The sequence below is a fragment of the Amia ocellicauda genome, chromosome 18 (genome assembly GCF_036373705.1).
Source record: "Amia ocellicauda isolate fAmiCal2 chromosome 18, fAmiCal2.hap1, whole genome shotgun sequence".
Classification (NCBI taxonomy): Eukaryota; Metazoa; Chordata; class Actinopteri; order Amiiformes; family Amiidae; genus Amia; species Amia ocellicauda.
The window spans coordinates 1,831,868-1,859,484 of NC_089867.1; the positions used below are offsets into that span (position 1 = coordinate 1,831,868).

At 36.2% G+C, this 27,617-nt stretch overlaps 1 protein-coding gene and 1 long non-coding RNA gene across 2 annotated transcripts; one reads left to right on the forward strand and one right to left on the reverse strand.

Moving 5' to 3' along the window:
- The first annotated feature begins 1,803 nt into the window (after positions 1-1,803).
- LOC136713665 (fibrous sheath CABYR-binding protein) lies at positions 1,804-19,585 on the forward strand. Its single transcript, XM_066690851.1, has 5 exons — positions 1,804-2,216; positions 11,673-12,272; positions 17,046-17,165; positions 17,786-17,872; positions 18,700-19,585. The coding sequence occupies exons 1-5, from the start codon at positions 2,123-2,125 to the stop codon at positions 18,717-18,719; spliced, it is 921 nt and encodes a 306-aa protein (XP_066546948.1). The 5' UTR covers positions 1,804-2,122; the 3' UTR covers positions 18,720-19,585.
- A 1,674-nt stretch (positions 19,586-21,259) lies between these two features.
- LOC136713668 (uncharacterized) lies at positions 21,260-22,275 on the reverse strand. Its single transcript, XR_010804967.1, has 2 exons — positions 21,669-22,275; positions 21,260-21,509 (listed from the first exon to the last, which is right to left on the reverse strand). It is a non-coding gene; the product is annotated as an uncharacterized LOC136713668 (long non-coding RNA).
- Positions 22,276-27,617: the final 5,342 nt, after the last annotated feature.

Below are 27,617 nucleotides of genomic sequence, written 5' to 3' on the forward strand. Positions count from 1 at the left end.
TTCAGAAGAAACAGGCTGGAAAGGTTTTCAATTTAAAACAATATATACAGCTAACAGAGTTAAGATAAAAAGCAGAAAACTCTCATGCATGGTTACAAGTCATGTTCAACTTCCTACAATGTCTTTAAACCCAACCACATATTTTAAAGCAAATTTACTGTTGGTAAGTACTTATTCTTCATAGTAAATCACCAGGTTAAATCTTTATAAATGTTTTCCAGAATGAAAATGTGGTATCTTATAATATCAGTTATCTATTTGTCATTATCCTGCAATAAAGTGTGCAAGAAAATGTAAATGTTGAGGTTTTTATTATTTGATAGAAATTATGTTTTTTTTCTTTGTTACTTATCCTTTTCAACATCACTATATTCACTGTCCAACAGATGGGGCCATTTATTCATTTTATAAATACTGTTTTGTGTAACTCCCAGTCATCTACCTAACCTGTTTTCTTAATTGATAGGGTCTTGGCAAAAATAAGTATGTCTATTGAAAATCTTACTATTGTTAATGAAACACAGAATATTTTGTTTTTCTTTTATTTATTTTTTATTTATATTTCCCAGTCACATCTGCAAAGCTTCTGATTTCATCATCCTGTCTTCTTTGTGGTCTTCTTCTTGGTCTTTTTTATTCCATCTTTGGTCTGTTCTTCTTGAAATAGTATTAAATATATCGGCAGATGACAAAAAATACTGGGGCATGGTGCAAACCCGTACTAGAGCTGTCTTACATAAACATTTTTTTCTGTAGCATAAAATACTGTAGATGAAGGCTTTCCTACCTCTCAAAAAGCCTCACTTCATTCTATTAGAGCAGTGGAAGCAACAGACCAGCAATATTCAATATAAAATTCCCCATTGTCATTCTAAAGTACTTATGTTAAAACAGTTAATGTAATTTAGGTTAAATTAAGAAGTAGCCATGTTGAGCAAATTGTGTTATCTGTTCCTGACACTACAACATTTGTCTTCTTTCTTTCCTTCCCATTGTGTCTGTCTCTACCATGAATATTGAAGGTTTTTTCCACCCATTACTATATAGTCCTAATTATATTGGACAGATAGGTCTGACTGTTGGATTTCAAAGTCTCCTGTTTATCTCACTCTTGGTTCAGTTCTGCTATTAAAAATGACAGCTTTTGTCTAAAGACAATGAGAGGTATTTGACTGCTAAAAAAACAAATGTCTAGAGTTTCCACACCCCAGCTACTGTCAAGTCTATTTAACATCTGAATGCTGCATAATGCCTCTAGCGCATTAACGTAACCGCTTTTGAAAAACAAAATGCTTTAAAGATGCCTGTCAGAAAAATAAAATACTAATGGAGTAAGATGATATTGAGTCTTCTATATATATTGAGTAGGTGTAGAAAGGTTCTAAATGCATAACCATACATACACCACCAACGCCAATCCAACCACAGAACAGTCAAACAGAAGTGTCAATACAAACGTTCCAGTTTTATCCTCTTAGATCACTTAAATTTAATCTTGGTGTTTAAACTTGGGTGGTGGGGGGCAGGGTTACATTATGCAATAAAGTAATTGGGAAGATAAAACTAGAATGTCCTTAAATTAAAACAGTAAAGCATACAAATATATGCATCGATTTATCATGTTATCCTTGTGATTAACATGATACATAGATGCATACATTTGTATGCTTTGCTGTTTTAAATTAAGGCCATTTGCATCTACAACTGGGTGATGCGTCCTTTACCACCAGGTGGATACAAACTAAAAGGCTGGCATTAATACTTCTGTGCCGCCGGACATCGTCAACTTCTAACTTGCACTGGATTTGCCTACGCATGCTCTCAGTCTCAGACACGGTGAATAATGTAAATTTCCTCAGGTTAAGAAAGATACACAGCTTTTCCTGTTCGTATGGTAACTGATCAACACATCGTTGTTAAGAAAACGAGAATGCAGGTCATGCGTAAATAAAAGGTTAATGGGGAATCAAGATGTTAAGCTACTGTTGAAAATTGATCAGGACTCCATGGGTTCATAAACGAAAAGCTGTCAGCGTGTATACACTTTCTCTGAGCCAAAGACAGTGGTCTTGCTGTTTTTCTTTGTTTTACTTTACTTTTTACTGCCTCTGCAAAAATAGCAATGGGATGTTCATCTAGTACCCAGACCGCAGCCCAAGATGGAAACAGACCAGGCACAAAGCCCGGGGAAAGCAATGGAGCAAATAATACAATCGGTAAGTCTGAAGAAATACAACCCCTGGAATCTGTAGCGATTCAAACGTTGTTATATGAATGTATGTATTTATTTTGCATGAAAGGATATTACTGATAGTGACGTTATATGAACCTTCTTCATAAGCTTAAATGAGCACCTGTATGCATTGAAGACTTTGCAGAGTAGCCTGGCTGTAGCTTGCTTTGAATTCTTACTATGCGCTGCACGGGAAGGTGCACTGCAGTAGACGATAGGTCCTCGACTGTATTTCTCTTATTTAAGGTGCCTTTATCGCAAATCTACTGTCAGTAACGAACAAGATTTCAAGCTTAACATGCGTTTTCAAACATTGCACAGCTAGTAGGTTTCATATTGATTTTCTGTTAAATACATTTTAAGCAGATATCTGTCATCAACTTAGATCCACCATATAGGCTGAGAAATACTATACTTTAATTTGCATGCATTTTAAAATAACCAGCTGATGGTATTGTTTAATAATTAATTAAGTTGAACCAAAGGTTCAAAGCTTTTAGACTCAATGTATAATTACAGTAATTTCACCTAAATGAAAAAACGTATTTCAAGTGGTTTGGATTCATATATATCTGTTATATATATATATATATATATATATATATATATATATATATATATATATATATATATATATATATATATATATATACATTGTATATTGTCAGTAATGTGTAATTACAATGTGTAAACATTTTGTTGTTTTTTATCAGTATTTTCATAAACCAGAATGTTTAATGACAAAATAAATAAAATAAAAAATGAAAAGGTGTTCAATCTAAAATCTGCGATTGTATGATGACACGCTTCACCTTATGACTGAGTAACACATTCGGTGTTAAATATTTAAATCTTTATAGTTTACAAAATATAATTGACTGCTATCAAAAACAAATATCTAACGTACTAATTAACACCAGTTTATAAAGCTTATTCTGCAATTTAAGATTTTTTTATAATGTATTAAAAATAAATACATACATAAATAAATAAATAACTGAACATCTTAGGCTTAGCAAAAAAAAAATCCTTAAATTGCAAGATAAGCTTTATAAACTGGTGTTAGTGCATTTTCATCTATGCTCAGCTGCAAAATATGTTGAATGCTGCTAGGATGATGAATACTTGAAGCTTTCAAAACTGGAAGTTAAGCTTAAGGACTGTGAACATACAGTTGGCACACAAGGTCTTCTGATTTCTAGAGTTAAGTATAAATTAAAACAAAGTAGATGGCTTTAGAGGATGTAGCTTCATATCCCAGTGGGGATATTTTCATATTTCTGTGGGGAGTCAATTAATTAACTATTTGGTATTAAAAAATATGGGTTAAAAGATAATAGTGTTTGACCAGCCTTTCCAGTTGAAGCCAGGGTCATCATTACCACAAAGGAAACCTAACAGAGGAATGGGGAAAGTGGTAAATGACTAGATTCTTTCAATCCTAGGATGACAGGTCTAGTTTAAAGAATAGTGCAAAGCCTTTAAGCAACATTGTCAATGAATCATACAATTCTATATTAAAGTGTAGCTAAAACAAAAACATCTGTTTTAATTCAAAAGTTAGAGGTTTCAGAAATTTGCAGGACACCACTGAAGACAGTAGCTGTTTGTGATGATTGAACTAACCTAAAGACAATAACTGTATACAACTCCAAGAAGAAAGTATCCACCAGAAAGGATTAAGTACAAACTAATGATTGCTTTATAAACATGAAATTAACAAAATGAAACCATTAACAATATAAAGAATATAAAGAAAATAATAAGAGTACATTTTCCCACTACAAAACTATAAACATACTTGATAGTGGTGTATTTATGAGTCAAGGAATGCCTATAACCAAAGATAATGCTCACATTGAGTAAAGCTTAGTATTAACAGTTATACAAGTCAACACTTCTCTTAACAGTTGGGTCAAAGGTCTGTACATTTTCATGTATTTAAAATCACATATGATCTAATAAATAAATGGTAAGACATTTTAATATTTTCAGCTTAACACTGTATGCATTGGCGGCGGCAGAGTTTTTTTTTTCCACACACAATGGAATAGCCCCCTTCCCAGTAGCTAGAAATACCACGCATTAGGCTGCTATGGGTTAGATTAGGGGTTCCCAAAATGTTTGACCATAGGGACTCCCTTGGCGCCCAGATTTTGGCGAGGGGGGTGGGGTGCTGACGGTAAGATCGGGGGGGATTCGTCGGAGTTTTTGGATACGCGTACCACAGTTTGAAAACCGATGGGTTAGATGATTGCATTGACTCCTTTTTTCACACACAAAATTACATCGAGAGCAACAAACGTGGACACTCACTAATACGGAGTTTAGGCAATACTATTCGTATGGCAAGCCAAATTATCATTAAGAGATATCTCTAAATCATTTACACATATCTGAAAATCATTTAGAGGTATCGTCAAATAACATCCTGTTCATTTAGAGATATCTGCAAATCATTTAGAGATATCTTCAAATGACTTCCTGTATGTAGCCCAAGATTATCATTTCCTTTTAACTTGTTCATTCATTTCTATGTAACTGAATAAGGAAACAGGAAGTGATAATCTCAGCCAAAATACAGGATGTCATTTGAAGATATCTCTGAATGATTTGCAGATATCTCTAAATGAACAGGATGTTATTTGAAGATATTTCTAAATGATTTGCATATATCTCTAAATGATTTGCAGATATCTTTAAATTATTTAGATATATCTTCAAATCATTTAGAGATATCTGCATATCATTTAGAGATATCTTTAAAAAGCACCTTATTTAGATATCTCGAAATGATTTATAGATATCTTTAAATGATTTAGAGATATCTTTAAATATTTGAAGATATCTTTAAATGCATTTAGAGATATCTCTAAATGATAATTTGGCTTGCCATACTATTCGTGCTATTTCAACTCGTTCACGTTGTCTGGCAAACCCAACACATTGTACATCATGTGTCACACTCCTCACACACACAGCGAAAGTAAGAGCAAGAGCAGTGGTTCCCAAACCGGTCCTGGGGGACCCCTACCCTGCTGGTTTTTGTTCCAACCAAGCTCTCAATTATTTAATGGAACCTTAATTGAAGTAACAATCTGCTTAGATTTTAATTTTTAAATTATGTAAGAAAATAGTTGTTTTTCAATACGTTTTTTAATATAATTATATACTTAACTTAAAACACCTACTGTTTAAAATAATTAAAAGTCTCTGATTTAGGAAATTATTATTTCAATTAATGGTTCAATTAAGTAATTGAGGGCTCGGCTGGAACAAAAACCAGCAGGGTAGGGGGTCCTCCAGGACCGGTTTGGGAACCACTGAGAGACAGAGGTTAACGGAGCACAACAGGCGGCCGCTGAGGCCACACAAAACGCGACAAAGTCATCCGTTTCCAAATCGACCCTATTATTTAAAAGATATTCAAACTCACCATTTACGTTTTCAAAGGAGCACAATCCGCCGGTTGTTGTGGTTGGATCGATCCATAATAATGTTAGCAATGTTACAATTTCTCAAATGACTTAGGTAGCTAGCGTTAGCCAACGTTAACTAAGACTACACTGCGTGCTAATGCCCGCCAATTTCACACAGCAGTGACGCAGTGACGCAAATGGAACTGGCTGGCGCTTATTCTGCTCGGTGATATTCTTAGTTGTTCTATGGTGGGGCTAAGGTGCGGCTAACACCATTCTTGGTGGGGCTGTAGCCCAACCAATCCATACCCTGCCACCGTCCCTGACTGTATGTATAGGTGGCGATGTAAAAGAGCAATTGGAATCATAGTATTAATTATGCTTCTGTTTACTTTTAGGTTAAAGTTTTGCTGTGGAAAAGTCATCAGTCAAGTCTTGTGTGCCCTTGAAATGTCAGTGAAAATGTATATGTAGCCTTTAAAGTTTGGCTTTTTGTTTTCATGTAACATATTTGTTTTTGCAATTGAACTCCACGTGAAACAGTGATCTTATGTACTTTTAATTCAAAATATAATGAGAGTAAATGTCATAGAAGAAAAGGGACAGTTAATGGATGTACCAAGTCTTTAGCCTGCAGGCAATGTCTATAATCGATCAGACCTTGTCAAACCATTGGGAAGCTGCATAGAAGCAGTTCGAAAAGCAGATACATTTTAATTTAAACATAGCAAAAGATTTTCTGGTAATAGTGGTGAAACGACTGACGTTCTTCATGCTAAAAGATGTGTATTGTTAAGGCATGGTAGTTTTCGTGTTTGGTGGTTTCTATGGGATCATTTCTTATAACCTTTTTATACATGCTTTTGTTAGCACAACATATGACATATTTTGTATTTTATGATTATACTTTTTGTCCAGCAGTATATGCCTACTTTAAAATAGGGCTACATAATCAGTGGCATTGTTTAATTGAAAAAGCTTTGTGTAAAAGCTTCACTGTAAAGAGGGTAAGAATGCTAATGCATTCAGGACACATGGCTTTAAAACTGACTCATGGAAGTAAGCAGATATACCTGGTTGTAGAGATTTGACCACATCACACAAGTATATCTGCCCACACTGATAATTGCAATTTGCATATTTGTTAGGCACTGCAGTGTACAGAGCACACCTATATACTCAGAACAACACTGGAGTGGATTGTGCAATGCAATTCTGAAATCTTCTAGCTTAAATACAATTCCTACAATAATTACAGCATATATTACATACACATCTTACTTGTGTTCTTGCTGCACATATTATTGAAACAGAGCCAATTGTAGCACTTGGACCAGTCCTATAGTAGTTGTCACCACGATTTAATTCAAAACATACATTTCTCTTTTTATTGTTTTTTTTGTTATCTTGCACAAAGTATCAGTGGCCTTCAGGACTCTGCTCAAAGTTTTCCTAGCATGCCATACAAGGGTTACCCATCCTAAGACACTGAAATGTCACATCGTAGGCAGCATCATATTGAAGCACTGCAAATTTAAGTTTTAGAGCATTGGAAATGAACAAATATTACGCATTAGGGTTTAATCATTACATCACCAGTATATTATGCAGTTGAAGTTGTGGAAAGTCTCTATAGATCTCCACAAAGTATTATAAGTGATTAGAAGATTAATAATAATACAACTTTTGACATGTTTGTTCACAACCCAGAGGGAACTAGTAGGACTGTAATGTGAATCTTGCAAGGCAGTTTCTTTTCAGTCTTAATTTTTTGCTTAGAATTACTCAGATGTTTTTATCATGTACAATATTTGGGGTTAAAAATATAATGTACAGAGAGTGCAGGCTGAATAAAAACTAACAATGGCTGTGGTTTTTTGGAAACACTTGTACATGTAAGTGGGTCCATGATATCAATGAGATACAAGTGTTTCGTACAATGGGGCAGCTCAGTGTAATGCTTAAACATTATTTCTTGTGAGATAGCACTGAAATACCTTTCTGTTTTAATCTGTAATTCAGCCTCAAATACAAATATCTCCTACTCGTTTGTTTAGCTTTGCATGTGGTTCTTTCTAGAAGTCCCCTGAATATCTTAACACAGCTTTTATTGTCCATTGAATTAGTCAGTTCCATGTTTCCATAAACTGTTGAATTTCTCGTAATGCAAGGGAATGCAAATTGCTTTAGAGCTTTCTGGGTAAATTTGAAAGAAAGAGATACTATAGCCCACATCACTTTTCAACCATCAAAACTGACTTCCTTTACATTAAGTATGTAAAACAAATCTTACACTGTGAACAATTACAAAGGCCTGTAAAATTGAGTATGTTTGTATATATGTATGTTGCCTGTTATGATGGCAGGCACAGTAACTTAGACTTGAGTTACAACTGAAGGGAAAGGAAGGAGCAGAAAAGCAAAACTTAAAACTTAAAATTATCAGACCCTTATGAATGGAAATGGGAATACATTTATCTGTATAATTATTTTGCATTTTGTCTTTTGAGCTGCCCCATACACTGTGGCATGAATGACATGGTTGTCTGTGGTAGTTATTATAAATAACACAATTAATGAAAATCCTGAATTCCATTCACTATTTGTCATAGTTTTTTTCTCTATTTTTGTATTGGACTTAAATATATACACTCAATCCATCCTCTTAAAAACAATCCATCTGGTTTTTGTGTCACTTTCAAATGTACAAGTCTTGTGATTTGCAAATTCACTGAGGGGCATTTGCCACCTCTGATGCTTTACAAATTAAATATTGCCTTTATTTCTAGTAGCTATCCTTGGGACAGGAAATGACATAGAGAGGAACATTCACAGAATGGAAGGGATCCAATAAAGATATCAGGGGCTGCAGATAACCCAGAAAGGACAATGAGGGTGAATTGTGAATTGTGATTGGGAGAATTTCATAAAATCTTAAAGATCAACTGAACAGTATTTGATTATAACAAAAGTTTATAATAAAATATTTCCTTATGATTATTAAGATGAGTGGGGTGTGTTAGTTCCATTGCTGGAGATCTAACTGTAATGACTAATGAACAAATACATGCCCAGTATCTTTGCACTACTGAAGCACTGAAGCAGATCTTCCTTTCTCCCACTGCCAGATTTACCCAATTTTGGAAAAATAATTCACCCAAAAATGATAATTATTCATAGTTAAACTTGGATAACCACAAAATTAAACTACATCAGTCTAAAAGCATTTTAATTACATTATTCATATTCTGCCCCAGGCTCCCACAAATATTAAGTTATCATTAATTGGCAATTTAATGGCTGGACAGATATACTATTCAAGCTGTGTGTTATGTGCATGTCATAATGTTTTCACTTAATATCCCTTAAAACCAAGTGACGCAGTACAGCTTGCTTCAGGTCAACTATGAATGAACTGGCCTTGCTCCTGAAATTTAAAACTTTATTTTTTCACCACATGTGTGATACTTAATTAAAAAAAAATGTAAAACTGAAGTTAAACTGCATTCTTTTTGTATAGTAATGTGAAGTTAATCTTTAAAAATGTATTAATCGGAATGATACAAAATGTTCACTCATGCATAACCATATACCAGAGATACATTTTAATGGTATCCTCCTTTCAAATGTACATAGTAGCCATTTCCCTTGTTATGCATTAAGAAATCTTAATCTTTCTGTTTCTCCACATGCAGTTTTGTATCCAGTTGGAATATCTAGTTAATAAGGGTTCTGTCATTAATGTACTTCAGTCATTTCATGTGGAATGTATATGAAATCGAAAATAAGCTCCACATCTGCTTCATAAAAGCAAAGAAACATGTTGGCATAGGAAATGAAGAGGAAAAGAGCTGAATGCCAGTTATATATTAAAAATAACAGTGATTTATACCAGGAAGATGCATTCTGAAAATGAAAAAACAGAAGTGTTGTCTTGTAAGTTATTATACTGAGTGTAACATCAAAAGACACCAGTGTGGCTTTTCTTGTATTTCTTAAAATGCAAAAACATTGACCACAAACCCAAATTATGTGGTATTTTGTGTGATACATCTTCATTTTTTTGATGAGACAACAAAACCCATCTATCCTGTCACCAGTATGAGATATAATGCACTTGGTATTGCACTCTGAATATGTTTTCTGTACCATGTGACTTTCTCCTGTCTATGAACACTTCATAGCAAGTGCACCTATCTTGGTTATATTTTCTAGCTTACATAGAAAAAGACTACATTTATGGAAAGCTTTTTGTGTCACATGAAGGTATGGGCCTAGTGCTGGATTTAACATGCTTAAGTAGATAGTTTGATAAAGTCCAGGTTGACCAGCAATTTCATACTTTAGTCTGTGCTGCTTCTGGGTGGAAGAACGGAAGAGTAATTTTTTACAAGGCTGGTTTAAAGTCCTTGTTAGTCTCTTGGACAATGTAGCTCATTTGGATGCAAGCTAATAATGCATGCAAGGATTTGATCAAGCTGTTCCTTTTATGGATCCTCGTTTGCCTGTTTCTGTGACATGCCTAGGCAACTTCTTCATGTACAAAGAAGTGTCTCCTGTTGTCAGTTTTAAAATTATTCCCTCTTTATTACTGTCCTATTGTTTGTTGGGTTACCTTTGTTTATTCCTTTTGGAATCTTGAATAGTTCTATAAAGTCCCCTTGAAAACACTCTGTTCAGGACTGAAGATTTAGAAGAGTTCCTTTAATCTGTCTAGGACAATCTGTAAAGACCAGAAATCAGCTTGGTTCTAAAAAAAAAAAAAAAGACTCCAGAGCAGCAGTCTTTAACTTGGGGATCAAGATTTGATTCATATTTTATACTGTTAACTTGATATCGTAACTTTTTGTTTGCCTTTTGTATTACTTCCACACACAGTCCAGAGAAGGACAATGATGAGCTGACAGTATAAACATCTACTTCCTTTTAATAGGAAGCTTCCTCAAGCTAAGTGCCCCCCATCTTATATTTATAAGGTATTTTCTTCTTGTCTGTATGTAGTACTCTGCACAACTGTACCTTTAATTTAATTTGTCATGTATCTGCCCAGTCCTGAATACTGTTAAGCGCTTGTGTTGCTCATTTTTTATAGTGTTAGCCACTCACCCTAATATTGGGTAATCTGCAGAATTAACAGGTTACTGCCTATATCAGACTCTAAATCAATTATGTAGATTAAAAAATAAGAGAGCCTAATACAGACCCCTGTGTCACTCCACAGATTACCTTGTCCCCATTGAGGTTTCAGCCCTTGTTAGTACTCTCTGTTTTCACCAGTTCTCAATATAGTTAGTAAAATAAAATGTATGTTGTTTAAAAAACGTTAAAACATAACAACAAAACCTGGAAAAGAATGTTACAATAAAACAATTTTCTGTTTTGTTTTTCACAACACCACTCACCAAGTCCACATTCTGCACTGCACAGAATCTCCTCTCTTGAACTCAACATCCTGAATATTCCAGTCTGTTCCATTGCCAAAAACTATATTTTATATATATATTAAAATATTAAATCATCCTTTAAATATAGTAGTATTAAGTCAGTAAGTTAGGTTGAGTATTGCAGTGTTTGTTTTGTTTGTTGTTTTGTCTCCAATCACCAAACTCTACCTGTCCTGACTGCCTGTGGAAAATGCAAGTTCATAGATAAAAGTTCAAGCCCAGTTCTGAATAAGGAGGCTTTAGATATGTTGTGGCAATTTTAAGTGGAAAAGCTTTGCTCATTAAAATAGCTCCCAGCAGCAAACTTGTGTTTATACAGCTCTGAAGACTCATATACCAGTAATGGATAATATGGAGAGTACAATCCTTTTCTGCACATTCTGTGTTATCCCAATATAGAATCACCCTTGAAAGCTCCCAGTACACTGTATTCAATTCCACGGTTTAGTAAATCTTGTTAAGGAAAATAACATGCTTTCCCTCAAATAAGAGAAGATCAGATTGAGTTACAGGTGTAAGAGTAACACAGACAATCTTCTCTTTTTCTCTTCTCCACTTTGGGTGATATGCTGCCAGTTCCTCATGATGAAAATTATGACAATGAAACCATTCCTGACCAAGTTCAACTGCCGACGCAGGACCCTCTACCTGAAGACATTAAAGATTCACTAAATCCATATGACAACTCATCCAAAGAGGATGCTGAGAGTCCTGCAGCTGGTGAGGTCCAAGACACCCAGCCTGTCTCTGGGACTGTGGTCCCTGAGGACACCCAACCAGCACACTCTGATCCTTCTGATGCTCCAGAGGCTGCCTCCAGCATACAAGAGAACATGGCAGAAGTGGCCCTCAGCGAACAGCAGGCCGATCCAGAAAAGATACCTAGCTCCACAGAGGTGGTGACGGCAAAGGAAGAAACTGTTGCTTCGGAATCTGTGACAGCTGCCGGTGAAGACAAACAAGATGAAACAGTACCCAGAGTTCCAGACACAGAGCAGGAAAGTGAATCCACTGTGAAGGAGAGTGTTGCAGGGGATATTACAGATGAGTCTTCTCCTTCTCCAGCTGAAGAGCAGGAAGTGGCACTTGTGACAGACACTGTGGCGGAGATTCCTTCCAGCTCTCCTGAGCCAGTGGAGGAGACAGCGACCAGTACCCCTGAGGCTCATGTTGAAGGTAGGAGCCATAATGTGCTGTGTATTATTGCGTTTGTAGATCTATATAAGTCAATAAAGGCTGAATAAGAATAAGAATAAGGATAACAATAAAAATAATGAAATTAATAAAATGATGTGGACAATGCTATCCACTTTTAAACCAGTAAGAGTATCTTAGAAAATGTACGTAAACTTGCTATATTGAATTATTTGATTTTTAACAAGTTTTTAAAAAAGATTGATTAACAACATTGTTTATTACTGTCAAAGACCAAATAGAAGACAATACATTATAATAAACTTGGTTTATTATACAAAGATTCATTATGTTTTACTCATTCACAGCCTGAATACCATGATATTACCAAATGTGTCTGTGTCTTGTATAGGACTGTCTCTGAAGGTTCAAACGTTCGGAGGTTTGTTCGGTCTCCAGACCTTCGAATGTTTCCATTTGTGGTCTTCCTTTTGCATTTGAGTTCTGCTTTTTGTTTTTGTGTTTCTCTTTTTGTATTTGTGTTTTTCTTTTTGCATTTGTGTTCTGCTTTTTGTTTTTGTGTTTCTCTTTTTGCAATTGTGTTTTGCACTTCAGGGCCACCGTACTTTTCCCTTATTTAATATAATACAAATTAAAGTCAACATACATATGTCACTGCACATACGTTTATTTTTTATCAGTAAGGTGCTTTTACTTGAAGGTTAACATGTTTCATGCAAGTAAAATCAATATAAACGGTGTGCTTGTAATGTATAAAAACATGATTACTGTTCTAGATAACTTATTTTAAACTACGAGGGGATGTTTTATTTTGTTAAATGGATAACCTGTAAAAAAAAAAAGGATTTTAATTCAAATCTATACACTAATAGCTAATGTGAAGTTATCAATAAATTATGCAAATTAGCACCAACGAAGCTTCGAACCTAAGTTCGGTAATGTGTTCTGAACCTTCGATGGTCAAAATTTACTCTTCAGGACAGCCCTAGTCTTGTAATACAAGGTGATCATATTTTCTGAGTTATATCTGGATTCCTGAGTAGAGGAGCTTGGAATAATTAGTTAATTAATGTTTCTGAATGTTTCTGTTCTCATTTAACAAATCAGGACAAAGTAAAGTGGAGTTTCTTTTGAGGGTGAGAATGCATTTCACAGTTCATAACTGGAAAACAACCTCTCATCTTCTGTCATTTACAAAAAAACACAATATGTAACAACAGTAGCAGCAATAGTTCAGGATTTTTCAGAACCAAAGACCCATATGGGGTACCCAATACAGAGTACCAAGAAAACAGACTGACGACTGTCCCCTGCAATCAGGGACATATTGTAACCCTTTAAATGTATGTAGAGTGTCCTATTCAAACCCTTTGTATTAAGCTGCGCACACTTAAGCAGAGAATGGACTAATTAATAAAAAATAGTATAATTGAGATTTGCTGATTTTTAGGAATAATATGCAATTTACAGATTATTTGGAGATTATGTACATCATTTTTCTACACATGGCTGATGTGGATAGGAATTTTACAAATAAAAGATGACATGTGAATAAGGCCTTTCAAATTTACACTGCTGTGGTAATACTGGAATAACCACAGAAATAGCTTTTCAGTTAGGATGCAGATTACCTTATCACTTCAATACCCAGTATATTTCCATAAGGAGTCCTGATGGATTCCGTGCACTTTTTGTTCTGCCCTGGAGCAAGTTTCTCTTAATTACATGCTACTACTTATTTTGTCTCAGCTAATACATTTTTTCCATCCGACAGAAGTGTTTACCAGTTAAACAAAAATCTGCAAATATCATAAAAAGGAGAAATACTGTGTATTTTATTTGGCCTAATTTTGGCCTAAATCTCAAGAGATCAGATGGATGCCTGTGAGTCTGCAGTCTTCCCATTGTTACCAGTTGATGTAGTTTGCAGACCGAGTAGTTTGTTTAAGTAATACATTAATTAGATGTTTTTTTTAGATGTGTTAGTTGCAGTTTGCTGGTCATTGAAGGAGAGGTTTTGGACAATAGGCAAAGTCACACACATATATATATATATATATATATACACTCACCTAAAGGATTATTAGGAACACCATACTAATACTGTGTTTGACCCCCTTTCACCTTCGTGGCATTGATTCAACAAGGTGCTGAAAGCATTCTTTAGAAATGTTGGCCCATATTGATAGGATAGCATCTTGCAGTTGATTGAGATTTGTGGGATGCACATCCAGGGCACGAAGCTCCTGTTCCACCACATCCCAAAGATGCTCTATTGGGTTGAGATCTGGTGACTGGGGGCCAGTTTAGTACAGTGAACTCATTGTCATGTTCAAGAAATCAATTTGAAATGATTCGACCTTTGTGACATGGTGCATTATCCTGCTGGAAGTACCCATCAGAGGATGGGTACATGGTGGTCATAAAGGGATGGACATGGTCAGAAACAATGCTCAGGTAGGCCGTGGCATTTAAACGATGCCCAATTGGCACTAAGGGGCCTAAAGTGTGCCAAGAAAACATCCCCCACACCATTACACCACCACCACCAGCCTGCACAGTGGTAACAAGGCATGATGGATCCATGTTCTCATTCTGTTTACGCCAAATTCTGACTCTACCATCTGAATGTCTCAACAGAAATCGAGACTCATCAGACCAGGCAACATTTTTCCAGTCTTCAACTGTCCAATTTTGGTGAGCTTGTGCAAATTGTAGCCTCTTTTTCCTATTTGTAGTGGAGATGAGTGGTACCCGGTGGGGTCTTCTGCTGTTGTAGCCCATCCGCCTCAAGGTTGTACGTGTTGTGGCTTCACAAATGCTTTGCTGCATACCTCGGTTGTAACGAGTGGTTATTTCAGTCAAAGTTGCTCTTCTATCAGCTTGAATCAGTCGGCCCATTCTCCTCTGACCTCTAGCATCAACAAGGCATTTTCGCCCACAGGACTGCCGCATACTGGATGTTTTTCCCTTTTCACACCATTCTTTGTAAACCCTAGAAATGGTTTGTGCGTGAAAATCCCAGTAACTGAGCAGATTGTGAAATACTCAGACCGGCCCGTCTGGCACCAACAACCATGCCACACTCAAAATTGCTTAAATCACCTTTCTTTCCCATTCAGACATTCAGTTTGCAGTTCAGGAGATTGTCTTGACCAGGACCACACCCCTAAATGCATTGAAGCAACTGCCATGTGATTGGTTGGTTAGATAATTGCATTAATGAGAAATTGAACAGGTGTTCCTAATAATCCTTTAGGTGAGTGTATATATATGAGGACTTATCATTATTTATAATCCCAATAATTTTTGACTGGTGTTATTTAAAATATCCCAATATCAGGAGATTAAAGAGACTGTAATACCTGCAGAGTAACAAGGAATAATGAGCATCTCAGTATGCCAGGAATGAACAGGATTCTAATAATGCCAGGAGTGCAATCTGATATTAAGCTGCCATGGGAAGCTGGAGGAGAGCAGCACAACTGATAGCTACTGAAGGTGCTGAATGACTCATCTGTTGCCAAATGGATTGCAGTTTAATTTCCCTGAGCATTTATTGACAGAGGCCCAGATGTTTAAGTAGCAATAGAATGGAGTGGGCACAGCCGTCCAATCTTGAAATTAAGAATTTCAATGAGTATGAATAGATAAGTAGTGGGCACTGTTGTGCTAGTGTCTTAAGCTTTACCATTAATGTGAACTTTTAATATGCTGAATCGATTTCCTATACAATTCTATGTGAGTTACCTTGATCACTGGAAAATTGTAAATGAATGTTAAAATTGGAGCACAGCAATCTATTAGCCATCTGTTAGTCAGTTTAATCAGTTCACAATGGCTCAAGGAAGAGCGTGAAAGTCCAGGCTCCTTAATGTGCTTTCACCAACGGTCTCATATCAGTTTCACAATGACTGCCAACCTGTAAAGCTGAAAAATCATTTTAAGAACAGTACTCTTGCAGCCAAATGAGACCATGGGCCAGATTAGATTTAAACTTTGAACCACCTGCTACAGAACTGTACTCAGTTGTAGCTTCATTTTTAGTAAGATGCCACTTTCTTCTAATCGTAAATGTAGCCGCTATGATGAACAGGTTTGTAGTTTTCTATTAGTGGGTGGGACAATGTTTTGATTTAATCTGGCCCCATGTGTTTATAAACGTTTAAAAACTTGTAACTACTTAAAGGTTACACTATTAGTCTCTTGGCTTCTTCTGCAGATACTGGAGGTTTATCTATTTTATTTGACAGAAAAATATAATTAAGTACAGCTTGGGAAATAATTAAGAGACCACTTAACGTTGATTTCTGAACTTGGAGTGGTCTCTTAATTTTTTCCAGAGCTGTATATTTCTGAATATTTTGTATTGTTATCATATCACAAATATTACTGTATATCCCTTTCATTAATATTATATACACAATCACTTTTCTGTTAAATTTATTTGGTTGTTAAAGCTGGATGGAGTATTTTAACATGTTGCCATGGAATTGACAGTTTAACAATCTGCTTTTCCTATTTGGTCAAGGACTTTGTGAACTCTTTATTCACTAATACTGTATGAAGTAGGTTTAATCTTTTAAACATCAATGTTTCCTCACATTTGAAGCACAATCAACACTGTCTAAATCCTCTCCTTTCTGCAATAATTACTAAAAGGTATGATATAAATTAGGGATGAATTGCTACAGTGGGACACCTGCCTGTACAGTGTAAATCAGAAGAATACAGGCATGGGGACTTGGTGAAGTAAGCATGTCTTAATTTACTCTCCATGATGACTGTTTCCAGGTGAGACTGAGGAGAAGGTGGAAGGTGAGACACAGCTGGAATCAGCACCTGCAGAACAAACACAACCTGCAGAGAAAGAGCAGGGTCAGCTGGAGACAACAGACAGCACCCCAGTTACTGGTGAGTAAAGAAGTTCCCAGTATTATACCTAAAGACTAATTTGTCCAGTCATGAGAACAATAGCCAGTTGCCATAATTACTGCCTGCTATAGACTTGAATAATAAACAGTGTTTAGGGTTCAGCGTTTATATGGAAAAGTCAGGAACATTTTTCTCATGATGTCTGTATGTTTCTAGAAATTAACTGGTATTCTGTTCTGATTTAGAACAAGACGTATGGGAGGACGTATTTAAAGGTCTATGTGCCTCCTACTAATTTACATGAGAATGTTTTTTTAATATTGTGAGAACATCATGTGATGCCAAAAAAGATTCCTGTATTTTTTTGTTTTGCAAATACCTGTGTTGTGCTACACCGTTTTGAGCTGGGAGTAATGCTCTCAGGTTAAAAAAGCTATGTTTACAGGGAATTTTACATCTATTTTGAACACATGATCGTGAGGATCGAGCTTGAATGAGCAATTTCCAAGAGCATCTAACCAGTTAGAACATTTTGTTGTCTTGATTGATTAATGATTATAAGGCTATTTGCAGCAATTCATATTAAAAGAGTTACAGAGAGAAATGGGTAACTGGGGAAGTAAGTGTCTTAATTTACTCTCCATGGTGATTGTTTCCAGATGAGACTGAGGAGAAGGTGGAAGGTGAGACACAAACAGAACCTGCAGAGAAAGAGCAGGGTCAGCTTGAGACGACAGAGGTTACTGGTGAGTAAAGAAGAGCCCAGAATTATACCTAACTATTTTGTCCAGACATGAGAACATTAGCCTATGGGAGCTGCCATCATTATTCTATAAGGATTATAATATTTAATTTATAGTAGACTGTTTGATACCACATTTGGTTATTGTAATTGTATTACCTTTCTGTATATACAACTCTTTGTAGTATAATGCCTCTCTTTTATCAATAACAACAGAAAAAATAGGAAGTTATAGCAATCAGTAAGGAGTTCCTCGATTGTTAAACTACTAACAACAGGATGAGCAAGTATAACGAGGATCATAGGGAATGAACTCATTATGGTGATTTCATCCCTCTCTGAAGACTACTCATACACAAGACAAGTTTATTAGTCTCCTCTCATCTGTATATGTACCTGTGTTTTGAAAGACTTTGGTTGCAGATAGTGAGGTTTGAGAACCTCACCAAGCAGTATGTTAAAAGAAAAATCAGCTTTTTAAACTTTGCTGTATTCCATACACCCCAAACAGTGTTTGTAAATTAATGCATCCTACTCCAACTCTTACATTTTGGAGTCAGGTGGGCCCAAAAAAGCCATCGTGACCAATAAAAGTAGCATGCGTTTTAATGTGTATGCTTGTTGACTTATATACCTTAGTTTGGTCTAAAGTTCCTCTATAAATGGAAGTTAATTCATGGATTTACAAAATACTTCAGTGAAATACCAGTTTACAGGAGAGAACCCAAATAGTTAAGTTTTCCTTAGCAGTTTATGGTTGGAAACATAAACAAATGACTTGTACTGCACTGCTAATGCTGTTGTCTTGCGTCCCATTTCCTTATTTTTCAGTTACCAGCAAAGAGGAATGAAGCACAGGTCTCTTTTTACAAATCCTTGTGCTTGCAGTCAATCGGGAACAGAATGTGCTGCGAAAAGAAGCTTTTTGACAAAATGGAAATGGAAAGAAAAAAACATAAGAATCACAGATACTTAATATGTGATTGTTACTTGCCAGTTGCCAAGTTGCAAATAAGCAATTCTCCTAGGTTATTGTCAGTAGACACCAGCGTGCCTTTTGTCCTTTGATTGTCTAATTTTGTAAATATTTTCACTTTACTAGTTATATAATCTATAGAAAAATAAGCCTGATTGAGCTATCATTACTTTTAAAGTTCTATATACATTTTAAAAGTAATAACATAACTATCTCAAAGGTTATAATGCATGGAGAAGAAAGAATAAGAAGCTTTGATTTAACACAAACAGTAGTCTTCAGGTTACACCCGTACAAATGTAACAAACAAACAAACTGTATGTGGCTTTATAAATGTATTTTAACAATATAAGACATGGGACCAAATTTATATATAATCTTGTAAGAAAGATTTTTTCCAACGGTGCTACATTTTATATAAAGAAACAAATACAAAACCTGACAGGTTGTAGAATTTGAAAGCTTGACATTTTTTCCATTCTTTTTAAAAAGTAAAAACATTACACTTTGCAAGCACCTATATTGGTTTATCAGAACTGTTTTCCACAAAACCAGTCTAAAGTAGTGGAAAAAATACAATCTTATCTTCTTATTGAATACCTTCAAACAAGGTCTGAAAAGTCAGTCTACTAGGACTACTTTAAAATCTTTGCACACAGGATTTGATGACTTATCTAGAATACCAAGAATAATTTGGTACATCAACAATGTTCTGTATAAATAAAGATGACGTTACTAATACGTGGTTTCCAGTGTGTTATTGATTTAAAATTCCTCACAGATACACATAATGAAATTTAATGAACATACTGTACATTTCAGTAGCAACATTCCTCACTTGGATATCTAATGATTATAGTGTTTATAATCAATACCCCCAAATAGTTAACCCTCTGAAGACATCAGTGTAGAACGGGTGCTAGAACCTGGAGGCTGCCAGTTGGAAGTCTATATTCTGTGCAACTAGTTGGTTATTGACTTTGATTGCTGAACTCCATGGGGAGCTATACATGTGACTAAGTGATTTCCAAGGAGATTGACTTCCAGTGCACATGAGTTACCTATTGTTGTCTGGGAGCCTATTGGACTCTGGGTAACCAGGATGGCTTGGGTATATCTGCTCACATTGAAGCCCTTTAATTTACGTAGGTTTGAAAAACTGTTCCAATTGATGGAGTATTAAAGGGGGGGAAATAAATAAATACATAAAACAGGTTACTATTTTTTATGATCTCTTCAGAACAGTGTTCAACAGTTAAGTTACCTCTTGATTTAATGCTAAGACCTATATGCTTAAAAAAAATCAGGTGTTTGGGTACATTTTATTTGATCTAGTCTTCAGTAAAACAAAGGTTCATGCAGTGAGATGGAAAACATAATTATTTAAATATTATTTGAAAGGTTTTATACATACATTTTGAGACTGCTTGTTTGAAAAATAAGCACATGTAGTAAATGTAGGTAGAACTCCCCATGCCCGTTCTGGAAAGTATAACAATGGGGCAACATCTCTCCTTATCTTGGAAAGTCTGAACATCATGAACTTTGGCAGATTTGTTTTAGGGATGTACACACTGAGCAAGCTCTAACACTATAACAGGAATCATTATACTATATGTAGATCATTTCTATAATCCATTCACAGCATATCAGTTTGCTGGTTATTTTGTTTCATGCATATACAACATAATGAGAGGAAATTAGCATAATATTCAGATTTTCTGCAAAACACATCTGTCAGAAATGTGTATTTGAAATTTTATTTATCCAGATGTTAGTACATTTTAATTTGCAAGGTCCATACTGTGTGGCTCATATTACACACATACTTAACATACAATCAACTAGTTTGGTGATGCTATCTACAGGGTCAGTTCCTGAAACTGATGCATATAGTTGTGCAACCATGATGGCAAATTGTAGAGATGTTTTGTAATAAATGTTTTGGCCTTGGCACGGTGGTGTGGTGGTTAGCACTGCTGCCTCACAACTCTAGGGTCCTGGGTGTGAGTCCTGGCTTGGGGGGCCTGTCTGTGTGGAGATTGCATGTTCTCCCCGTGTCCGCGTGGTTTGTCTCTGGGCACTCCGGTTTCCTCCCACCGTCCAAAGACATGCAGGTTAGGTTAACTGGCTTCTCTAAATTGCTGTGTGTGTGTGTGTGCTGCCCAGTGATGGACTGGCATCCTGTCCTGGGTGTATTCCTGCCTTGCACCTTATGCCTGCTAGGATCGGCTCCGGCTTCCCCTGTGACCCTCAACAGGATAAGTGGTTTTGAAGATGGATGGATGGATGGTTTTGGCCTTGGAACAGCCTGAGGAAGGCCCTCTTGACACGATTTCAAAGCATAAATTATGTAGAATGTAAATATGATCTATAATTTGCAGTTGTGGTCCCAAATCTCAATTTGATTCCATGTTAATGATTTAAATTGGTTTATTTAAACATCATTAGTAAACATTAAAATAAGAAACACACTCAATTGGGAGTACAGGCGTGCAAGTGAGGTACAACAACTGAAACATCTTTTTTGCTAGAAAATCTGAGCTTCACTTCACAATTTTTCAGGTCCAGATCACAGTTTGTGTAGGTACTGGCCGGTTAGTCAGGATGATGCATCTTGAATAGGTCCCAGGACAGCAACTCCCTCAATCTCAACACGACCACCCTGTGAGTTGGAGAGAACCTGGTCAGAAATATGACTGAATAGAGTACTATAAACAATATATTTAAAATTATGATAATTACTTATGTATTGATGTGTTATATAATTACTGTATACCATTTACCCACTGTAAATAAAATACATATAATATATGGAACTTACTCTGGGCAAGGCAGCAACCTGGAACGCAGCTCTTGCTGGAAAATTGTTATGAAAAACTGGTAGAAAACAATAAAGGAGCAATTAGTATTGGTAGTAAGACTTAATAGTGTATTGTAATACAAATAAGCACAAATCAGAAAAGGTTTTGTGATGGGTGACAAATATAGAAGACCCCAGCTTTCACAAATAGGCTCTTTAAAATATAATTGTTTGATGGGTTAATGGGTTTTGAATACCTGCCAGATAAAATGTTTTAAACTTCTGAAATGGCACTATATTTCCAAAGAGGTTATGGAGTGCATTGTACTCCAGGTGTGCTCTGATACAGTGTGTTGGAGAGCTAGTTTGGATCTGCCAAACACTGAGAGGACTGTATGGCTTGTCTGCGATCCAATGTCTTTGCTTCTATAACTTAAGGCACCTTCCACCTTGAACCCACTCCCCATCTGTTCTGAAAATGGAACACCTTGAAGAACATACACCTTCAAGCGTTTGTTATAAAATTGAAATAAGGTCATACAATTGAAAATCTATCTTTAAATTTATCAGCTTCTTCAGTTGCTGTAGACTAGAACAATTGCGTGGTGAACCCTGGGTGTGACAACACTGCCCACCTGACATACTGAATCCAAGCTGTGTAATACAACATCCCATTTCATAGAGCTTTATCATGTCTGAATGTTTGCATATTTGACTGCCATTAAGCTGCATAAAATCTGTGACAGCTGCCGGTGAAGACAAACAAGATGAAACAGTACCCAGAGTTCCAGACACAGAGCAGGAAAGTGAATCCACTGTGAAGGAGAGTGTTGCAGGGGATATTACAGATGAGTCTTCTCCTTCTCCAGCTGAAGAGCAGGAAGTGGCACTTGTGACAGACACTGTGGCGGAGATTCCTTCCAGCTCTCCTGAGCCAGTGGAGGAGACAGCGACCAGTACCCCTGAGGCTCATGTTGAAGGTAGGAGCCATAATGTGCTGTGTATTATTGCGTTTGTAGATCTATATAAGTCAATAAAGGCTGAATAAGAATAAGAATAAGGATAACAATAAAAATAATGAAATTAATAAAATGATGTGGACAATGCTATCCACTTTTAAACCAGTAAGAGTATCTTAGAAAATGTACGTAAACTTGCTATATTGAATTATTTGATTTTTAACAAGTTTTTAAAAAAGATTGATTAACAACATTGTTTATTACTGTCAAAGACCAAATAGAAGACAATACATTATAATAAACTTGGTTTATTATACAAAGATTCATTATGTTTTACTCATTCACAGCCTGAATACCATGATATTACCAAATGTGTCTGTGTCTTGTATAGGACTGTCTCTGAAGGTTCAAACGTTCGGAGGTTTGTTCGGTCTCCAGACCTTCGAATGTTTCCATTTGTGGTCTTCCTTTTGCATTTGAGTTCTGCTTTTTGTTTTTGTGTTTCTCTTTTTGTATTTGTGTTTTTCTTTTTGCATTTGTGTTCTGCTTTTTGTTTTTGTGTTTCTCTTTTTGCAATTGTGTTTTGCACTTCAGGGCCACCGTACTTTTCCCTTATTTAATATAATACAAATTAAAGTCAACATACATATGTCACTGCACATACGTTTATTTTTTATCAGTAAGGTGCTTTTACTTGAAGGTTAACATGTTTCATGCAAGTAAAATCAATATAAACGGTGTGCTTGTAATGTATAAAAACATGATTACTGTTCTAGATAACTTATTTTAAACTACGAGGGGATGTTTTATTTTGTTAAATGGATAACCTGTAAAAAAAAAAAGGATTTTAATTCAAATCTATACACTAATAGCTAATGTGAAGTTATCAATAAATTATGCAAATTAGCACCAACGAAGCTTCGAACCTAAGTTCGGTAATGTGTTCTGAACCTTCGATGGTCAAAATTTACTCTTCAGGACAGCCCTAGTCTTGTAATACAAGGTGATCATATTTTCTGAGTTATATCTGGATTCCTGAGTAGAGGAGCTTGGAATAATTAGTTAATTAATGTTTCTGAATGTTTCTGTTCTCATTTAACAAATCAGGACAAAGTAAAGTGGAGTTTCTTTTGAGGGTGAGAATGCATTTCACAGTTCATAACTGGAAAACAACCTCTCATCTTCTGTCATTTACAAAAAAACACAATATGTAACAACAGTAGCAGCAATAGTTCAGGATTTTTCAGAACCAAAGACCCATATGGGGTACCCAATACAGAGTACCAAGAAAACAGACTGACGACTGTCCCCTGCAATCAGGGACATATTGTAACCCTTTAAATGTATGTAGAGTGTCCTATTCAAACCCTTTGTATTAAGCTGCGCACACTTAAGCAGAGAATGGACTAATTAATAAAAAATAGTATAATTGAGATTTGCTGATTTTTAGGAATAATATGCAATTTACAGATTATTTGGAGATTATGTACATCATTTTTCTACACATGGCTGATGTGGATAGGAATTTTACAAATAAAAGATGACATGTGAATAAGGCCTTTCAAATTTACACTGCTGTGGTAATACTGGAATAACCACAGAAATAGCTTTTCAGTTAGGATGCAGATTACCTTATCACTTCAATACCCAGTATATTTCCATAAGGAGTCCTGATGGATTCCGTGGACTTTTTGTTCTGCCCTGGAGCAAGTTTCTCTTAATTACATGCTACTACTTATTTTGTCTCAGCTAATACATTTTTTCCATCCGACAGAAGTGTTTACCAGTTAAACAAAAATCTGCAAATATCATAAAAAGGAGAAATACTGTGTATTTTATTTGGCCTAATTTTGGCCTAAATCTCAAGAGATCAGATGGATGCCTGTGAGTCTGCAGTCTTCCCATTGTTACCAGTTGATGTAGTTTGCAGACCGAGTAGTTTGTTTAAGTAATACATTAATTAGATGTTTTTTTTAGATGTGTTAGTTGCAGTTTGCTGGTCATTGAAGGAGAGGTTTTGGACAATAGGCAAAGTCACACACATATATATATATATATATATATACACTCACCTAAAGGATTATTAGGAACACCATACTAATACTGTGTTTGACCCCCTTTCACCTTCGTGGCATTGATTCAACAAGGTGCTGAAAGCATTCTTTAGAAATGTTGGCCCATATTGATAGGATAGCATCTTGCAGTTGATTGAGATTTGTGGGATGCACATCCAGGGCACGAAGCTCCTGTTCCACCACATCCCAAAGATGCTCTATTGGGTTGAGATCTGGTGACTGGGGGCCAGTTTAGTACAGTGAACTCATTGTCATGTTCAAGAAATCAATTTGAAATGATTCGACCTTTGTGACATGGTGCATTATCCTGCTGGAAGTACCCATCAGAGGATGGGTACATGGTGGTCATAAAGGGATGGACATGGTCAGAAACAATGCTCAGGTAGGCCGTGGCATTTAAACGATGCCCAATTGGCACTAAGGGGCCTAAAGTGTGCCAAGAAAACATCCCCCACACCATTACACCACCACCACCAGCCTGCACAGTGGTAACAAGGCATGATGGATCCATGTTCTCATTCTGTTTACGCCAAATTCTGACTCTACCATCTGAATGTCTCAACAGAAATCGAGACTCATCAGACCAGGCAACATTTTTCCAGTCTTCAACTGTCCAATTTTGGTGAGCTTGTGCAAATTGTAGCCTCTTTTTCCTATTTGTAGTGGAGATGAGTGGTACCCGGTGGGGTCTTCTGCTGTTGTAGCCCATCCGCCTCAAGGTTGTACGTGTTGTGGCTTCACAAATGCTTTGCTGCATACCTCGGTTGTAACGAGTGGTTATTTCAGTCAAAGTTGCTCTTCTATCAGCTTGAATCAGTCGGCCCATTCTCCTCTGACCTCTAGCATCAACAAGGCATTTTCGCCCACAGGACTGCCGCATACTGGATGTTTTTCCCTTTTCACACCATTCTTTGTAAACCCTAGAAATGGTTTGTGCGTGAAAATCCCAGTAACTGAGCAGATTGTGAAATACTCAGACCGGCCCGTCTGGCACCAACAACCATGCCACACTCAAAATTGCTTAAATCACCTTTCTTTCCCATTCAGACATTCAGTTTGCAGTTCAGGAGATTGTCTTGACCAGGACCACACCCCTAAATGCATTGAAGCAACTGCCATGTGATTGGTTGGTTAGATAATTGCATTAATGAGAAATTGAACAGGTGTTCCTAATAATCCTTTAGGTGAGTGTATATATATGAGGACTTATCATTATTTATAATCCCAATAATTTTTGACTGGTGTTATTTAAAATATCCCAATATCAGGAGATTAAAGAGACTGTAATACCTGCAGAGTAACAAGGAATAATGAGCATCTCAGTATGCCAGGAATGAACAGGATTCTAATAATGCCAGGAGTGCAATCTGATATTAAGCTGCCATGGGAAGCTGGAGGAGAGCAGCACAACTGATAGCTACTGAAGGTGCTGAATGACTCATCTGTTGCCAAATGGATTGCAGTTTAATTTCCCTGAGCATTTATTGACAGAGGCCCAGATGTTTAAGTAGCAATAGAATGGAGTGGGCACAGCCGTCCAATCTTGAAATTAAGAATTTCAATGAGTATGAATAGATAAGTAGTGGGCACTGTTGTGCTAGTGTCTTAAGCTTTACCATTAATGTGAACTTTTAATATGCTGAATCGATTTCCTATACAATTCTATGTGAGTTACCTTGATCACTGGAAAATTGTAAATGAATGTTAAAATTGGAGCACAGCAATCTATTAGCCATCTGTTAGTCAGTTTAATCAGTTCACAATGGCTCAAGGAAGAGCGTGAAAGTCCAGGCTCCTTAATGTGCTTTCACCAACGGTCTCATATCAGTTTCACAATGACTGCCAACCTGTAAAGCTGAAAAATCATTTTAAGAACAGTACTCTTGCAGCCAAATGAGACCATGGGCCAGATTAGATTTAAACTTTGAACCACCTGCTACAGAACTGTACTCAGTTGTAGCTTCATTTTTAGTAAGATGCCACTTTCTTCTAATCGTAAATGTAGCCGCTATGATGAACAGGTTTGTAGTTTTCTATTAGTGGGTGGGACAATGTTTTGATTTAATCTGGCCCCATGTGTTTATAAACGTTTAAAAACTTGTAACTACTTAAAGGTTACACTATTAGTCTCTTGGCTTCTTCTGCAGATACTGGAGGTTTATCTATTTTATTTGACAGAAAAATATAATTAAGTACAGCTTGGGAAATAATTAAGAGACCACTTAACGTTGATTTCTGAACTTGGAGTGGTCTCTTAATTTTTTCCAGAGCTGTATATTTCTGAATATTTTGTATTGTTATCATATCACAAATATTACTGTATATCCCTTTCATTAATATTATATACACAATCACTTTTCTGTTAAATTTATTTGGTTGTTAAAGCTGGATGGAGTATTTTAACATGTTGCCATGGAATTGACAGTTTAACAATCTGCTTTTCCTATTTGGTCAAGGACTTTGTGAACTCTTTATTCACTAATACTGTATGAAGTAGGTTTAATCTTTTAAACATCAATGTTTCCTCACATTTGAAGCACAATCAACACTGTCTAAATCCTCTCCTTTCTGCAATAATTACTAAAAGGTATGATATAAATTAGGGATGAATTGCTACAGTGGGACACCTGCCTGTACAGTGTAAATCAGAAGAATACAGGCATGGGGACTTGGTGAAGTAAGCATGTCTTAATTTACTCTCCATGATGACTGTTTCCAGGTGAGACTGAGGAGAAGGTGGAAGGTGAGACACAGCTGGAATCAGCACCTGCAGAACAAACACAACCTGCAGAGAAAGAGCAGGGTCAGCTGGAGACAACAGACAGCACCCCAGTTACTGGTGAGTAAAGAAGTTCCCAGTATTATACCTAAAGACTAATTTGTCCAGTCATGAGAACAATAGCCAGTTGCCATAATTACTGCCTGCTATAGACTTG

Excerpts from the sequence above, each read along its gene's own strand:
- LOC136713665 (XM_066690851.1), top strand. The coding sequence starts at position 2,123 with ATGGGATGTTCATCTAGTACCCAGACCGCAGCCCAAGATGGAAACAGA. Across the intron at positions 2,217-11,672 it reads TGGAGCAAATAATACAATCG|TTCCTCATGATGAAAATTAT; the intron begins GTAAGTCTGAAG and ends ATATGCTGCCAG. Across the intron at positions 17,166-17,785 it reads AGACAGCACCCCAGTTACTG|ATGAGACTGAGGAGAAGGTG; the intron begins GTGAGTAAAGAA and ends GATTGTTTCCAG.